At 37.7% G+C, this 18,490-nt stretch overlaps 1 protein-coding gene across 1 annotated transcript in view; it reads left to right on the plus strand.

Moving 5' to 3' along the window:
* Nucleotides 1-18,472, plus strand: part of ctnnal1 (catenin (cadherin-associated protein), alpha-like 1) — a 49,914-nt gene extending 31,442 nt beyond the window's left edge. Inside the window, exons 4-19 of the mRNA XM_079485603.1 lie at nucleotides 504-623; nucleotides 3,382-3,471; nucleotides 5,314-5,484; nucleotides 5,699-5,899; nucleotides 7,480-7,566; nucleotides 8,004-8,162; nucleotides 10,647-10,739; nucleotides 11,412-11,562; nucleotides 12,651-12,688; nucleotides 12,771-12,821; nucleotides 13,084-13,238; nucleotides 13,505-13,553; nucleotides 15,346-15,402; nucleotides 15,980-16,099; nucleotides 17,174-17,257; nucleotides 17,340-18,472. Coding sequence (XP_079341729.1) covers nucleotides 504-623; nucleotides 3,382-3,471; nucleotides 5,314-5,484; nucleotides 5,699-5,899; nucleotides 7,480-7,566; nucleotides 8,004-8,162; nucleotides 10,647-10,739; nucleotides 11,412-11,562; nucleotides 12,651-12,688; nucleotides 12,771-12,821; nucleotides 13,084-13,238; nucleotides 13,505-13,553; nucleotides 15,346-15,402; nucleotides 15,980-16,099; nucleotides 17,174-17,257; nucleotides 17,340-17,504 — 1,791 coding nt within the window. The 3' untranslated portion in view covers nucleotides 17,505-18,472. The remainder of the gene's footprint in view (nucleotides 1-503; nucleotides 624-3,381; nucleotides 3,472-5,313; nucleotides 5,485-5,698; nucleotides 5,900-7,479; nucleotides 7,567-8,003; nucleotides 8,163-10,646; nucleotides 10,740-11,411; nucleotides 11,563-12,650; nucleotides 12,689-12,770; nucleotides 12,822-13,083; nucleotides 13,239-13,504; nucleotides 13,554-15,345; nucleotides 15,403-15,979; nucleotides 16,100-17,173; nucleotides 17,258-17,339) is intronic.
* The last annotated feature ends 18 nt before the right edge of the window (nucleotides 18,473-18,490 follow it).

An 18,490-nucleotide genomic window follows, 5' to 3' on the forward strand; every position in this document is an offset into this window, starting at 1 on the left:
CTTCGGGTTGTTGTATTTAGGCTTTAAAAGTAACACATTGTTTTAATTTGTGATATTATCTTGACAGACAAAGCACGTAAACATCATTAACCTTTGTTAATCACAGATCCTCTTTTCCTTTTGTTGGCCTACTAAAAATATGGCATTTCTGGGGTACTCTATAAGGTTAGAGAATTCAATAAATGAGCATATTGTATTCACTTGGAATTTAAAAATAACCGATCTGTGCGTAACAGTTTTGTTTTACACTCGATAACAATGTAATGTTATTAAAAGAAAGTGCTATGTAATGTTGCATCCATAGGAAAGAATCACATCACATCACATTACATTTGTTTGTTTTTGCATTGTTTTACTTCTAAGTTACTTTAGGGGAAACATCTGAGACAACGCTGATACCAAAAAAGAACTTTGAAACTCTGAAACAGCAACCTCTGAGTAAAAGAGATTTCTCAAGGCTGTACTATTATTTGTAAAGATGCGACTTTAATATAATTGGGCAGGTGCTGGTTACCCTGGAGCAGCTGGAGCGAGTCAGCACTTTTCAGGAATTTGTCCAAATCTTCAGCCAGTTCGGAAACGAGATGGTGGAATTCGCCCATCTTACAGGAGACAGACAGAACGTAAGCGATCCAACACACATCAGAGCACAAACACACCATTCATTACATTTCCCCACCGCACTGATAATCAAAGCAGATAGGGACTCATCTTGATAGGGACACTGACAGCAGGTGTGTGGAGCTTGTGCAGATTTACACAGGTCATGAGGGGAGAGGTGGGAAGGTAATAGTAGGATTTTGGTTATATAAACTGAATAGTGCTGCACACTGCAGTTTCAATCACGCCGCTCTCAAACCCCAATGATAAAAACCTTTGGGGTAAGAGACACTCGACTGCAGCAAGGAACAGATGGATGGAGTAATTGCAGATATGTGATGCTTATTACGGTTCATATCAGTGTGGTAGCACACAGCACGTGCAAGATCTGAGAATTATACTGTTCATTTGATTTAAGCCGAGAATATTGTTTTCCTAATCAATGGCTTGCTGGAGAAAGCGGGCCTTATCGGGTTATGGTGGCTGGTTTGTTACTGGTCAAAACTGCTTTAACCTCCTGAACAGCTTGGACAAGCCAGTGATCAGAAATGGCCAGCTTGAAACAAGTCTGATGAACACAAAGAAAGATATTTGGAAGACTGCTAGCAACTGACATTTCTGGGACATCTTTGACTACCATAGTAGGAAAAATGATTGTATAACTTATAAGGTTGTGTTGAAGAAAAAAAGTTATCTTGAAAAATGTAGGAAAGCAAACAATTCAGGGGCACTTCTGACTACCATTGTCATTTTTCCTACTATGGTAGTCAATGATGTCCCAGAAATGACAGTCTTTTGCGTTCAACAGCACACAGGAAATGTACACAGGTTTAGAACAACTCGAGGGGGTGTAATGATGACAGAAATTAGAGTATCCCTTTAAGGGTTGGATTTGGTAATGCACAATAAATGTTCCTTGCATTTGGCAAACCTCTTTGTCTCTAATTTACATTACATTTGTGTTATATTCGCATCATATCGGCCAAGTTGCATTCTCAATATTGGCATCCGCAACCCATATCGGTCAACCACTAATTCTAAAAATAGTTTTTTCTGTTGTGCTGATGATATGAGTTGGGATTACAAAACGTGTTATATATTATAGAAATTCAAGACGTTGTTATAGTACTGTGAAATATTCACAAAGGCTCTTATAATTTTGAACAGCAATGCTGATATATCAAATGCTTGAAACCATTTTAAGCTACTATTATTATTATAGAGTACCACAGAGATTAAATTTTTGTATGAAGAACCCAGAAGCAATTTTTTAATGGCTTTTTGGATAAATGCCCCAAAATCATGTGTTATTCTATCACATGAACCACACCAGTTATAACTCGCTCGTGATTTTTAGAGCTTTATTGTGTCTTAAAAACAGCGGTTGCTAACAAGTTGCTAAAAGCCAATACATACTGTGGCGGGGATGTTAAACTGCATTATGCATAGAAATCTCACAAACAATGCAACAATGTTTATGTGCATTCATTCACAGAGTATTTACTAACCAGAGAACATGTTTTAAATAAAGTTTGAAAACGTTTCAGGAAGCTTGGTGGTGTTGACAATGGCAGTGTAGTCTGTTTGTAGCCTCATGTTAGTGTTTCACTTCTGACGATTGTATTCAGGCTTCAAAAATAGCAAATGTTATGCTAGTTTGTAAGTATTATCTTAAAAGAAAAAACAAGTAGCATTAACCGCGGACTTTATTTTTTGCGATCTTCCAAAAGTCTACGGGATACAAAAATATGTCATCCCTGCACCAATCTTTTAGACCCTGTAACTGGTGACACATGGTGCTTGCAACACCAAGGTTATGGGTTTGACTTCCCTGGAATGCGTATAGTGATAAAACAAAAGCAAGAATACATTTGAATGAAAGCATCTGTCAAATCCATAGATGAAAATGTACTGGTTTCAGCTGGATTTCTCAGCAGAACATTGCTGTAAGTTTCTCCATCAATAGCCTCATCCCCGGACACATGATTGTGTCATAATTCATAATTGGGATGGTAGAGGAACATCAATATGAATGATAGGAAAGGCTCACTTATTTCCAACAGGAAGCTTCTGCATGTGTTTGATAATGTTTCACAAACACATCACGTTCATCTTTCTGCAGAGCTTTCCTGCCAATCTGCGGCCTGCATCTTTCAGTTTTATTCAGAAGAGCATAATAACAGATAATCGCATCTCCTTTTGTAAGCCGTGGCTCGCAGCCAGGGTGAGAGAGATCAGGTTCCTCGCATTCTCTCGGTCATGCGCATACGCAGTCTGCCTGTCACAAATCCCTTATGCCTCTCGACGTGTTAAGTCAAGGCGGCTCTATTGAGTTATATTCCATCTTCCGTCGGTGTCGGTGAAAAGCATTATGTTGGTGCTATCTTTTGCAAGGACCACGTTTACCCTTCATTCTCAGCAAGACCTTGGAACATGAACACGTAGAATGAATTCAGAGATCTCTGAAACCCCTGACGGACCTCTTCAAATGTTTAAGATTCAAGGCAAATGCACTTTTCTTGTTGAGCACACATAGTGCCTTCCTTCTGACTTAAATTATCGCTTTGGTGAGATGTGTTTCACAAGCACTTTGTGGAAATCACATATCTTGCAATACCAATGCAGTGTAATTGCAATTTTGTGCTAATGTTAGTTGCGAGCAATTTATGTTTTTTCTTTGTAAAGCATTGAGTTTCATTCAAAGAGGAAGGTTTTTGACTTTTAAACGAACTCGATGCATTAGATGTTTCTTATGCGTGTCTGTTGGTCTCTTGCACACAGGATCTGAAGGACGAGAAGAAAAGATCACGAATGGCCGCAGCACGTGCCGTTCTGGAAAAATGCACCATGATGCTCCTCACGGCCTCTAAGGTGAGAGCAGATTGTGGAAGAGAGTACCATCTGCTGACTGAGATATGTTATTATCTTTCAAGTGCTTCTTTATCTGGGGTGTACTCTCCCCTTGTGGTAAAAGTTTAAATGTTTTTGGGTTTATGTGGTGTTTTAAGTGTGCTTTGAGACAAACAATGTGCAAATGAATTAGTCAACAGCGTTGCGTTTCTCCTTAAAACTTAACTACATTTCCGGCCATTTTTGTCCATGATTTTGCTGTGTCCACTCAAAAAAAATACAGTTTTCATATTTTACAGTAAGAAATTTACAAAATATTTTCAAAAAACACGATCTTCCTTAATATTCCAATGAATTTTGGCATAAAAGAAAAATAGATAATTTTGACCCATACACTGTATTGTTGGCTGTTGCTACAAATATTCACATGATAAGATAAGTGGTGACGTGAGGAATACTGTTTTTGGGTCCAAGCATCTATTCATTTCAAGCGGCTGTACAGCGTAAACAGCTGTTTACTCGCATCGTATATTTAAGCGAAACATGTATTAACTCACAGCATGCACTACAGTCTCCAGGCTCACGGATTCTCCGACATCAATATTTGAATAAATTATGAAAAATAAATGGCTGACTGGCCTTGTGGGATTCTGTAACGAAGATAAAGGTTAGGATCGCGGTTTTCCGATAGCGTATATAAGCATTTTTTGTTGTTTGCCTATAGCATCTTATTGAGAGTTTGGACCTGTAAACAGTATATGAACTTCCATATATGGTGGTGCGTGACGTCAGGCTTACCAAGCCCATAACCGTGCTACTTAAGACTGGTTTTGTGCTAAACCCTCAAAAGACAACAAAATAAAAAATGTTCTTCAGTTTTTTTGCTTTTAATTGCCATGCTGTCGGCCGGCTTATGCCGGTGTGAATGCATCCAGGAAAACTTTGCAAAAGACCTCTGTACTGGTTCTGGAACTTCGTCTGAACTGGTGTGAATGAATGGAGGCAGGGACAATTAGCATATTCATAAGCTATAAGCGTATACATAATGAAGCAAATGTTTCGAGTTTATTCAAGCTATTGTGGAGCTTGAAGACATTTTTTTAAAGGAAAAATGATAGATATTTTTATTTTGTTTATCGAAGATGAGTTTTAAGAGATGGAAGGAAGGAAGTTAGATTTGAGCTAACACAATGGCTCTAGATACTGTGGGGTCCAGAAGCACGGCACGCAGTGAAAAAGCATTCATTCTGTTCATATTGCGCCATATTTGATTTATAAAATCATTACTTTAATTGATTAAATTAAAAAGAAAATGACAAGAATTTCTAAGTTTGCATTTCACATGGAGAATAAGCCATTGTTTGAAACATTTTTGGATAACTACTAATTTGTATAATCATATTTTTAGTTCAAATATCATGGTCAATCTAGAAAACCCATGCTTAATTTTTGTAAAGACGCGTTTTGGTTTTAGTTTGAGCAAAACTTAGTTTTTTTCTCACTGCATATTAAGTATTTTTTTTAAGATTTTGTCAGATGGACATCTTCCTGCTGGTAAAATCTTTGTTAAACAATGCCTTGATTTGAGTAACCCACGCAAATGTTTGCTGTCTGTTCTTTCACTAGGAACAGGCAACATTTAAATAAGACATGAATCTTGTGAATGCTTCAAGGCCAAAGTATCTCTTGAACACTCACTTATGAAAAAGTACCATGCTGTGTTTTTGTACATCCCTACCATTATAATGTTCAGACTTACATGGGACATAATAAACCCTGGTGTACCAAAGCACCACCGTATTACCATCTGTTGTTCCCCTGTTGTCATTTCGAAGCTAATTTTTGCCCCTATCTGCCTCTAAGACTTGTCTGAGACATCCAGACTGCGATTCAGCACGGATGAACAAAGAGGCAGTCTTCCAGCGTATGCGTCTGGCCCTGGAGCAAGTCATCGAGATTGTGACTGACGCCAGGAGCAGTGGGGAGGCCAAAACACCTCCTGTCAGCATCAACGCCGGGATTAAAGACTTTAAGGTGCAGGCGAAGGACTGGGACTCTCAGACAAATGTCTCAATGGATAAAGTTTCTCTTTGAAAGTCAAACTTAAAAAAGTATTGCCTGACTTTACCGCCAGTAAAGCAACACGTATAGTATGCAACATCTAGATCACTTGGTCTTTGCTTATTTATGTATGGTTTTAAAACATGATTTTTTTTCTCAGCATCATCTCTGTGTATGTGTGTTTTAGGCTAAAGTAGAAGGTCTCCGGGACTCTCTGTTCTGCGTGTCGTGTGAGGCTCTACTGGCTCAGCTGGAATCTCTGGTGGAAAAGACCGAAGACTTTACAGATTCTGCCTACACCAGTCATGAGCAGAGAGAGACGATCATTCAGCTCTGCCAGGCCACACGGCGTGAGACCAGACACCTCATCAACACGTGGAGACAGGCGGTAGGTGGACAGACACGCGACCAGACAGGTGTTGGGATGACTAGCTGACTGGTTGACTTGTGCTGCTGCTAGTTGACACATTGAGTCTGTTCCGACTAGACTTGGATCACGGCATACGGTTTGTCTTTAAAAAAGCTGCGTAAAAATACACACTCTTAAGGAGATTTAGATAAATGATTAAATATCTATTATCTCAATCAATCTAAATTAGAGATGCGGTAATATATCGACCAATAATCGGTATCGTCGTTTGTCCATTTAGGGCTACTGTTGAAACAACATAGTGAATTACATGTAAGGGGACCTGTGGTGCATGTAGATAGAAATAGCTCATTCTAAGGTAATAAAAACATAACGTTTCATTATGTAAGGTCTTTATACAACTCTGAAGACATAGTTTTGTATTGCATTGCATTGTATTCCTCCTTAAAATGCACTTTGAGACATTGTGTCCCTTTTCCATTCATCTAACTCAAGCATGTCGCTACCATCTAGTCGACTGCTGTCCTGGATGATTCATTTCCTGCAGAAAGACAACTTGACGATAAACTTTTCTGTTGGCTTATACTGTATATCTGTGTCCTTCACATTTTTGTTCTTCAGTGTGTGAAGGATCTTTACGTTCCTGAATCTCACAGCATCACCGTGCTAAACAGACGCACTAAGAAAAGACACTCCAGTATATACTTTAGATCTATAGGTGTTTATTCATTCCTGGTTCTTTGGCTCAAAAGATAAATAGGCGAGACAAACACAAAACATGTGCATTGGTTTTAAAAGAAGATTTTGACAGTTCATGGTCGTTTGGCATGAATGATTAGAATGAAAAACAGTTTTAGGTGATCTTCAGAATGGTTCAGAATTGGTATGTTTATAATGAAACGTTTAAATGCTAAATACAAGTCTGGGAATATGACAAGAATATAAAATATGACTGCTCGAATCACAAATGTGCAGCACTCCATTCTATTATTATTGGTCACGTGTTTTTTTCATTTTGTGAATTTACAGGCCGTATCCTCCCGACTTAATGTGCAATTAGGGTGCATTTGATCAGTTTGTGTGTTTTGTCTGGTATGCTGGAACTGCAATAAAGTCACGAGATAACCAGGATGAATTAAACATTTTTAATGTGTTTAATATTTTGTGGATTTGTGTCTTTTCTGTTATGACACGATGCTGATTTAGAGGTATCTTGTTTGGCTCCTTCTTTACCCGTCCAACACGTTGTGTGCTCACTGAAGTGCAGTGGCTGTTTCGTTGAAAGACACAGTGTGATGTCTCGGTGTAAAGTGCAGGTGATGAGATGAGAGTGCTTCTAACCCTCACGTTTCTGTCTGCGCTGTGTTTGTGTCGACACCCCACTGTAATCTTGTCTGAAAGAAATCCCACCACCTGTCTGCCCGTCTTCTGTTGAGACAACTGCGGAAAAAGACTGTCATGTCTTACAAAGTCCATCTTCAGGCTGCCAGGGCCACATTGATGCTTTTGTGGAAATTTGACAAGTGCTTCAACATCACACTCTCTTTTCTCTCTCTCTCTCTCTCTCTGTCTGCCTCTTTTTTTTTTCTCTCCAACAGCAATCGCTTAAAGCCAGTGAGGCCACGGAAGAGATGGAGCTCTCTATTTTGAAGACTTGTCAGAGCGTCAGTGATCTCAGACGAGAGGTGAGATTCTTGTGACAGGCTACACACAGGGATTTAATCCTGAGTCAAAGACACATTTTTTTTAGTTTACTGTAATGTTGTAGTTCCTGTTGAATCTGCAGCAGCTGCATCATCAGTTTGAATTATTCTCACAAACACACATGCGATTCCAAACCCATATGACTTTTCTGTCTAACACAAAAGGAAGAATTGTAGGAGTTTTTCACGCAATACAATAAATTGATTTCTTGATTTGAAAAGACGAAAAAGTACAATGTATGGCGAGGGTGTGTAAATAACATTAAAACAGATTTGTTTAGCTTTTTATGTAGTTAAGACCAATTAGAGAACACACAAGCCCATCCTTTCAGCATCATTGTACTTTTACCAAACGTCACTTTACATCTTTTTTCGTCTGTCATGAGTTTAAAGCTTCGGTCTCATTCGTCTGTCTTTAGCTTCATAAGGTGGCAGTGGGAAGAGCCTCTGACTTGCTGAAGCTTCATTCAGATCATCTGGTGCTGCAGGCTCTGAAGGCCTCAGGTGGGGATGGAAACCTGGAGGCCGTGGCTGATTATGCCGGCACACTGACCGAACACAAAGAACAACTGCTAGAGGTGAGCGGCTCGAGGGGTCAACGTGCAATTATTACACATCAGTACCTCCTCCCCCTTTTTCCTTTTTCTTTCTTTTCAAATGTATATACCGCCTTGGAAAATTTGAGAGACCATTTCAAATGTTTATTTATTCAGAATGTCTAGATGTAATGTGGCCATTCCAGTCAAGTGTCTGTTGAATTTTTTTCTACAAAATCAAACATAAGGAGGGAAATAAAGTCATCAAACAGCAATGTGAAAGACTGACAAGTGTAACCATGTTAAAAATGACATAAATAAGAATAAATAATTAAAAGCTGTATAAATAAGTTTTAACGTTAAGTGATTCATTTAATGTAAGTTTATTCGTCAGAGTTAAAAATGTTAATACAATAATTTAACGTTTGAGATAAAAAATGTGTCAATAGAAAATTCATGTCGCTGCCCCTTTAAGAGGCTAGTGGCGCTAAAGCAGTGCGTCAGCGAGGCTGCTGCGAGAAACCCTGAGGGAGAGAACGAACTGTTAAATAACTAGATAAAAGAGTGAAAAAGTTGATTTTAAAGTTGAAAAGACATAATTTACCTGATCAGGGATTGACGGGGATTTTATGAGAAATAAGCTACACCGGTTTTGGTCAGGTTTTTTTCCTTGTGTATGTTTTATCCGGGGCTCAGTCGGAGTGAGGATTGACCTGCAGTGTGCGGGATAGCACACGTGCAGACAGGATTTAAGATGGCGAGCCAGACCCAGAATTGCAATGCACCTTCTCCATCGCATCAGTGAGGAAATCTCTCGAGTACGGTGACTCGCTGCCAGAGCGGTAGGAGTATTTGAAATTGATTTCGACCGAATCAAACTACGATTGAACTGTCGTTAAGAACTGGATTGAACTATCGTTGATTGAAACGAATTGAATCACTTCATTGAACTGCATAACTAAACCCTCCATTGGACTCGAGCTGAGTTGAACGATTTATTTTATTTTCATATTGAGTTTATATGTTTGACTGTGAACTGAAATAATTACGATTCATTTTGATCTGACTGTGAATTGTGAAGTGTTATAATTTATTTTTATTTGATTGTGTGTATATATTTCTTTTTTATTGCTTTTGTTTTGTTTCATGTTCTGTTATTTCATGTGTTTTTGCACTCAGTAAATTGCAGGCCTTTTGTACTTTAAGTAACGGTCTCTGGCGTAGTAATTCTGTCTCCCCCACTCCTTAGAGCCTAGAACTGGTCCAGTAGCAAAGTGATCGGTGCGATACCGGTGTTACACAAGACACTTGAAAACTGTGATTAATATTTGTACATGTATGTAGGAAAAGTGTTCTGTTGTATTGCTAAAAAGTTAATATGAACTAATTTCATTTCATATTAACTTTCCTATCTTCAGTTTTCATTTTCTGGAAATAAATGCAAATAGAAAAAAAGTTTGAGAAAAATTTCTTCGAAATCTTTTTTGAAAAGAAAATTTCATTTTATCTAAACATCCTTTTAAGTACTAAATTAATAAAAACTGAAAATAATTTAGTAATGGTCTATTATTTTTTTCGTGTCTGTAATGAGATACTGTTCCAAAATGAGAAAAAACTTTTTTTTATTTTTTTAGTTATTATGGCTCAAATCAAAACGATTGATTTTAATTGGAATGCAAAATAAAAAAACATGATTTTTGAAAATTATCTTATTTTGGAACCAAACTCTTCATATTCTTTTTGATATTTTGAAATACATTGAACAGAGATGCACACTTACATATAAAATCATTAACAATATATGAAAGTTAGTAATTTACATTTTGGTAAGAATTTACATATCATTTTGAAATATAGTAAAACTGTGTATTTTTTATATTCAAATATTTAACGTAGTGTCTATTTACAAATAGCCCACCTTGTTGGCAGAGACTATTTTCACTAGCTCCACCCACCAATACGTGATTGGAATAGAGAAAGTGTAAGATTGACGCCATTTGGGAGACCGCTGAAAACCTTCTTTACATTTTTTTTATTACTTTACAGATCATAAAGGCATTTGTTTTCAATAAAATGTATTATTCATAAACTTTAGGTTTAGGGTAAGGTTAGGGGTAATAATTTTTATAAATATAATGATTTACTGTCTGTAATTATTGCATAATGTTTAATGCACAACAATACTGAGGTTAGTAACGTTATCTGCCACCATTTATAGTTAAAAAGCATCTAACTTAATCCCAAACAATAGGCTCCCAGGCTATTTTTGGTTAGTGTTAATAGCATATCGCTAAGAAACGCTGCTATTTTCACTTAGTGTTAACAGAACTTATTAATATTTAAACTTAGTGTAAATAGCATCTGTCGCTATTTTCTCTTAGTGTTAGTAAGCATCCATTGCATAGTGCACATAGTGCAAATTGCCGCTACCATATTTTATACAGATGACACTATTTTTCTTCAATGACAGCATGCACCATGCAGCTTGTTATATTCAGGATGCGCTGTCATTTATTTTGGTTTCAGACGTGTCGTTTACTCTGCCACATTTCGGGGAGCGAGCCGTTGGAGATCACCTGTATTCACGCTGAGCAAACTTTCCGTGTCATTGGCCCACAGGTACGCAGAGAGGCAACAACACCGATTTACACATTTATCTGTGCAGATATGCACTATATATAGATATTGTGCTAAAAAAAATTCTTTTTAAAATGTATTGTGCTTTGGTTTCTTATTGTTTAAAATACTTAAGATTGTTTTCATCTCAGTCCACTGTGTTTGTTTTTAAGTGCCAAAAATGTGCCATTGATTGTTATTCCAGTGGTATAGTGAATAAAATGTAGCCGCACTGTATGGAGTATTCTGAGAGAGGGTGACCTCGCCTCATCAGCCAATAGTCATGAGGCCTTAAGTTCAGGCAGCCAATAAGAGCACAGCAGGAAAGCGACAACTCCAGGGGTTCATGATAATGAGTTACTTTATCAGTAATTCCAAAAGCTGCAGGTACTTAGCATCTGAATCTACACCCTCAGCGGACACAATCTCAGCTCCGCTCTCTTTGTTATAAAAACTTCCCCAAAGTAAGTTGTAAATCAGGATTATGCAGTTGTCCACAGAGTTAGATGCTATGTTTACTTTGGCACACTTGGGAGAAACCGGTGATGAATATTGATATTCAGCTGTTGTACAGGAGTCAAGAATTATTTAAAAAGTTTTAGGAAATAGTGTTTAGGAAAAAGTAGGGGTGAGGTATAACATACTGTTTTATGAAGTTTTGGTTTGCCCTATCAGATCATCTCAGCTGCTCAGACTTTGGCTCTGCATCCCACCAGCAAGATAGCCAAAGAGAATCTGGACGTGTTTTGTGAGGCTTGGGAGTCCCAGCTGTGCGACATGGCCATTCTACTCAAGGAGATCAATGATGTGTTTGAGGGGCGAAGAGGTTTGTCAATTTCTGCCGTCATAACATTGTCTACACTGGATGCAAAAAGCGCGACATGAAGCGATGAAAAACCTGAACTGATGCCTCGTTCTAAAAGGGATAGCTCACCTGTAAATTATTCACCTTCTTGTTATTTCAGACTTGTGTGACTTTTATTCTTCTGCAGAACGCAAAGCACATATGGAAACACAAAACCAATGCAAGTCAATGGATACCACCATTGTTTGTTTACCAACATTGTTCAAAATATCTTCTTTTGTGTTCTGCAGAAGAAAGAAAGTCATACAGGTTTGAAATAACAAGAGTTATTGAGTGAACTACAGTAGCATTATTCAAACAAATGTATTTATTTCGCCACTCAAGTTCCCCGACATGTCATCCATCTCTATCTTTCATGATCTCCACCTTTCCAATAGTTCCCACAATATGATAATTCTATAAGCAACAGTTCTTTTCAGGTGCACAAAAAACGAAAACAGATTTTAAAGGTCTCTTTCCTCATGGCCAGATTGCTATCTTCGCCAGCCGCTAAAGATGAGCTGCTTTGACATTTACACTGCATCCACATCTCTCACGTAAGGTGATTGAAGAGAGGCTGGAGAAATATCTGTAGGGAAGGTTAAGGGCACCACATTCCACTGAGAGTTCGATTCTGTGAAAATGCTTTCGCTCTGTATTTGGATAAGCTTCTCGAGGATGCCCGACTTCAGAAGTAAAACAGTTTTTCTCACAGCAGTATATAAAGCCGAAGCGAGGATATTTGTCACCAGGCTTGAAATAACGCACGAGTAACATGACAGAAAAATGTGGCCCGGGGAGATGTTTTTGTTCTAGATGAGAGACTTCCAGTCATCATCTGTGCCAAAGGAGATGTTTCCAACAACAAACTGTCATCCCCCAAGATCGAGCCTTTGTATCTGTGGATCCACATCATTACCCAAAGCCATTTGCAAGCTGGAAGTACATATTAAGCAAGCTTTGTGTTTTATAGGGCCTCTTTTTAAACTAATGTTGCAAATGGGAATTTTGTCATAATGTTTTGTAGCTTGCACGGGCGAAGCAATTACACCATGTTTTTCTCATTTTAGGTGATAAAAAAACATATCTGTCGCTACCGAGACCAGGGGTGAGTATCTCACTATGTTCTTACGATTAACTTATTACCACATCGTGCCTTTCACTATATTTACTGTCTCATTTCTTTCTAGAAACACTCTGCAAACCTGAAAACCATCAAGGCTGCCAAACTGGATGCTGAGGTAGACTTATAAAACAAATAATAATCCTTATTTGTCTCTTTCATAAACTTTATTATTGTAAATGATGCATCATGGTCTTTTCTTATTCATTATTGGTTAGTTTTTGTTTTCATACATTTTGTATATATCAGTGCCTAAATATATCGTCCGAATGAAAAATGGAAAATCACTGCGTTGTTTAAGTTGGAAAGCACTTTTTAATTATTTTATTGGTCAGACGTTTACGATACGAGGTTTCAATCTTTTTTTTTTATCTTTTCAGGAGCAAACCACCATTGCTAAACTAGGGCTAGAACTGTGTCTGCTTACCTCTGACGTGGACTCCGAAGTGGAACGCTGGGACGAACAGGACCACGAAATAGTTCGGCTATGCCAAATCATATCCAGCATGGCGTATTCAATGTATCTCTTCACCAGGTACCCTTTTCATAAACATCATAGTCCATCTATCACGTTATCAGTTACACTATATCACACAGGAAATGAAGTACAGAGATCTGGAAAAGACTGTCAGGTTAAGCTTTATGAAGAATGTCTGTTCGGGAAAGGAAAGCCATTTGGTTGTAATCTGGACTCTCCGTCAAACCGTATAATCAATATTATGGATCTTTGAGAGGATGTTTCATTAACTCACGGCTGTTTGCTTTTTTCCACCATCTATCCGTCTTGCATCTGCGATTCAGAGGGGAAGGTCTGCTCAAAACAACGCTGGATCTATTCCACCAAGCTGAGGTACGCTGTGTACATTCTTTCATGGGTTATTTAATCGACTCTGTTCTCGGTGCTCATTTAGAACAATGAAGTACCTGGAAAAAGATGGATCAATGTATCATTCAATGCACCAGCTGTCATTTGTCTGAGTTATTGGGATTCAGAGGGGATGTGAATGGACAGGCTGATTGGGCAGTCTGTGTTTGATTTAGCGGGGCATGCTGACCTGCCCTCTAACACACCAGGTTCCTCTTTAACAGCCTCTTATCTGACAGAACAAGCCCACCAGCTTAATGTCACGGTTAAAGGCTTTACACTGATAACACTGAGAAGGTCTCTCTGTAAGACCTGGTTATGTCTGTCGGCTTTTTATCTAACATCGTTTACGGTCATATGTACAGTGTTAATCGTAATTAATGGATAGTGAATAAATATTTAGTTGTCATTTACTGAGACAAAAGATCTGTTTTGATGTTGATGTGCCATTGCACTTTAAAAAAATATGGGTTGTTTAAAGTGATATCCAAAATGGAAAATCATGTCATTTACTCGCCCTCTTGTCATGGCAAACCTGTATGACTTTCTTTCTTCCGCAGAACACAAAAGAATATATTTTCAGGAATGCTCGTAACCGGCACCCATTCACTTGCATTGGTTTTGTGTCCATACAATAGTTGTGAAAGTGAATGGGTGCCGGCGCTGTTCGGTTGCCAACTTATTTCAGAATATATTTTTGTGTGTTTGGCAGAAGAAAGAAAGTCATACAGGTTTGAAATTACAAAAGAGGGCGAGTAAATGATGACAGAATTTAGATTGTTGGGTGAATTATCACTTTAAGACCACTGTTGGGAAAATATGAACACACCCAAACCGTTGGTTTAAATAATCCTAGATGTCCATATATGACCCAACCATGGATTGAAACAACCCAGCATTTCTTTTGTGTGTGGTGTCTGATGAATAAATCATCAGATTTATCAGCCGGACTATACATCCTGTTCAATTCAAGTTTATTTCTATGAATTCTATTTTACAATGGTTTCAAACCAGCTGTATAGTAAACATGTTTCCAAGCAGACAGTCAATATATAAAGATATTGCAAAATAATTCATATATATATACATATATTCATATATATATATATTCATGGTATATTAGCAACACTGTCTGTATAAATCATTGTTTGTGGATTTTTAATCTGACTTTTATATTCACAGCTCCATAATTTATGTGTACAATTTATGTAAATGTGCGATAATATTTAATGCTTTTTATTATTTATGATCATTTATACGAATTAAGAGACCATTCCAAATGTTCATTTATTCAACATTTTAGATGTATTATGGCCATTCCAGTCCAGTGTCTGTTGAATTTCATCAAAATCAAACCTCAGAAGTTATTTTTGAACCTAAATACATGTACAAGTATTGCTTAGAAGGCAATATGAACTTGCTTTCTTTGCAGTATTTGATGTCTTGAAAACACAGAGCATATTTTCTGCAAACAAAAGCAAACTGCAACAATTTTTTAATTTGGAAGAAATATTGTTAGTAGTTCACAGAATAAAACAAAAAGAATAATTTTACCTAAACACATATAAGTGTTTCAGAAAACACATATAGTAAATTCTGAAAAAACTGAGAATGGTCTTTGAAATGCTCTCTTTATTTTGACGGCTGTATATTATTTTCTTTTTTCAAAACATTGTTTCTGTACCCTTATCCTATTTAAACACTTTAAATAGGTTGATCTACATTGTGTAATATTCAATATGCTACAGTCTGGCCTGATGATTTGGATTGTTTCCAGGTGTTATCAGATCAGGGTCTCAAACTTTGCTCAATCCTGCGCTCCATCTCCACACAGGTAACACACCCGTCCTGTCCTAGAGTTTCATTGCATGTCTGCAAATAAAGATCAAACTGCCATCAATCTTATCTGCACCATAGAGACATTGCTATCAGCGTTCGTGAACTTTTCCTCCGGTCAAGTTCCATTAATATTGAGCTTGATCCAACAAGCATGACCCACAATGCATTTTCATAACAAACCTGCAATGCAGTTTTGGGTTTTGGGCTTATTCTGTGCAACATAAACATGTTTTCCTGTGCATCAAAATACATTGGGGCTTTCAAGTCTCAAAAAGGATACTAGAACATATTAAAATCCTAAAGATAGTCTGTATACTGTTAACAGTGCTCTATGGTGTTCTGGAGTAATATAGTAGTTTGTGCTTTAAAGCTTTTAGTACCAATTTATTGTAATTGTGTAAAAATAATGTGAAACGCCTCTGTTGTATTCCATAAGAGGTTGAGTAAATGATGACAGTTTTTCTATTTTCCTTTCAACTTCTTTTTGTCTGTCTTTTGGTAAAATGAGGTTTGTTGTGTTCATCGCTCAAGTTTTTTTATTGTCATGGCCACATGTTGTGTCTTTGTTATAGCTGTTGGATGAAGACAAAATGCTCATTATATCTGAGACAGAGAAGCTGGCAGCCTCATGTCAACAACTGCAGATCTGTGCCAAGACCCAAGTCCAGGGGAAGAGCGCCATCTTTCAGAAGGTAATGCAGATCAAGAGGCCTCGTGCAGGGCCATTCAGGTCTGGTCCCGAGGGCCATTTGTCCAGAACCGTTTAGTTCCAACTTTAATAAATCACACCTGATGAATTGAATATAAACTCTGTAGGACAGTGGCCCTTCAGGACCGGCGTTAAATAGCTTTGTCATTGTGACAGCGGCATGGAGGATAGACTTTGGGAATCGGTTGGTTTGAACTGTTCGTCTTATAACATTTTTATTATGTATTGCAAGTTATTACATAGCTCTTGGAGCTACATGATTCTGATTGGTCAGTCATGACATTGTGAAAACTGCATATTTGTTTAATTTATAATAATGAATTTATTTGGTATGTAGATATGTAGAAACAGTGATAATATAGACCATTGTGCAAGACGTAAACTATTGGTCCAGAAACACTTCCTGTTTTGATTTATTTATATCACATATATGATTATATTTAAAATATGTTCAATTAACATTGTTTCAGTTGTGAAAGTTCTGAAATCTGTAAACAGAAACAGGAAGTGCTTCTGGGCCAGTGTTGTAAAATTGTTTATATATAATTAATAATTATAGATAAAATGTTCATTTATCTTAATAAATTGAAGCATTCATTGACTATATGTGAACTGAAAAAAAGACTACGTCGCCGCCACATGAGATTAGATGGTAAATGCAGTGCTCTACACCTAATCTATTTGTCCTTCCAAAACACTGACCTTCCTCTTTTCCCCAACACCATTTAACTTGATAAAATGGGATGCTGTCAAGGGTCATCTCTCTGTTTTGATAAAGCAAAGGTCAAAGCCGAAGGTTGTAAATAGGTTTACAGCGGCTCTGCTGTGGAACGATGAAAACGATTCCTGGAAAAACAGGCTCAATCCGATTGTCTCTGCATGTCTCCAGGAACCTCTCGTGGTTTCAAAGTACATTATTTCACACAACCAATTATATATATAAAGCAGTATGTTTCCGTCAGAAATCTACTAAATCCTACGTCCAAACAAGCACCGCACTTGTGAAAACGTATTTGGTAGTTTGCTCAGCTAATGATGCATCTTTGTGGTCGTTCAGGTTGACTCATGCATACAGAACACCAAAGGCATCCTGGCAGTGGTGGTCTTCTTACTACCCACCTGTAATAAGATCCTCAGGAAGGTGGGTATCAAAACCGATCTTAAGTGTCTTGCTTGTTGGAAAAACAAACACATCTAACATTGATCTCCTCACTTCATTCTAGTTTAAATCAGATCGCAGCTGTCTGGGTTCCCCGCAGCACTGGAGGGACAAACAGCTGAACACACCCGTCAGCGAGGAGACTCTGAACGGCAAAGGTTCCAACGGCTTTGGGCTAAAATCCCTGGAGCAGCACATGGCCAATCTAACGTTCCTGGAGAGCAAATAGCTGTTCCAAAGAGCAAAAACCTAAGGCTGTTCTACCCATCATGCGCACGGCGATGCGCTCGCTCACTACGCGCCATTCTTCGTGCTCCTGCCTGTTTGCTTTGTGGTGTACCATAGCATTATCAGCCTCATTCCAGAGACCAAAAAATATTGAAGATAAACCGTCTATTGCATGTGTTTAAGTCCTTATGCAACTGTTTCAAGTGTAATGGCTGGTAAATAAGCTACGGTTTAACACCCCAATATATTAAGCCTAATAGTACATGAAAACTTATTTTAATGTAAAACACTGTATTTAACATAACTGCCTCATGCAAAAGTTGATGCCAAATATATCCAGTTTTTAATCATCTTCCTACACCGGACTCACCATAAGGCATCTGTTCAAAGCTCGAAGGCTCATTTCAGGTGACTTTGGATATATAGTGTCATACTGTTCAGTGTTATGCTTTAAACATCAGTTTCAGGGGCATATCTGAAGGATGTAATGATCAAAGAATCATTTCCTGTTCGTGTATTTTTGTAGGAGTGACAGCTTTGTAATTTGGTCTGCCTCGTAGGTCACTGTGATTTGTATTTTTACTTCAAATCTAACAATGTATGCGGAGCTTTGGTAAATTAACCTAAACGTTTTTAACGATAGTATATGAATCAGTTGGTTTGACTGTTGTGTAAGGAGGGAAACTTTTTGTTATGGCTGAATTGGGACTCTATTCACGAACACCAATTCTAGGTGATATTTTGCTAAAATTATTCTCTGCTTTACACTACAGTCAATCAGCCATAAGCTTTAGATATGATTGTGTAGCTATGACTTGTATGAGCATTGGATCATCGATGACCATTGAATGATTGTTAATTCACAAAAAATCTAAATATACGTTATTTTTCTTAAAATATGAATGAGTGTGTGATTTATTGATGCATTAACACAACACTGCCTTTAACAAAGGACATTTTGGGTGGGAATACAGCAACATTATATTG

This window comes from Barbatula barbatula (assembly GCF_947034865.1).
Source record: "Barbatula barbatula genome assembly, chromosome: 21".
NCBI classification, from domain to species: domain Eukaryota; kingdom Metazoa; phylum Chordata; class Actinopteri; order Cypriniformes; family Nemacheilidae; genus Barbatula; species Barbatula barbatula.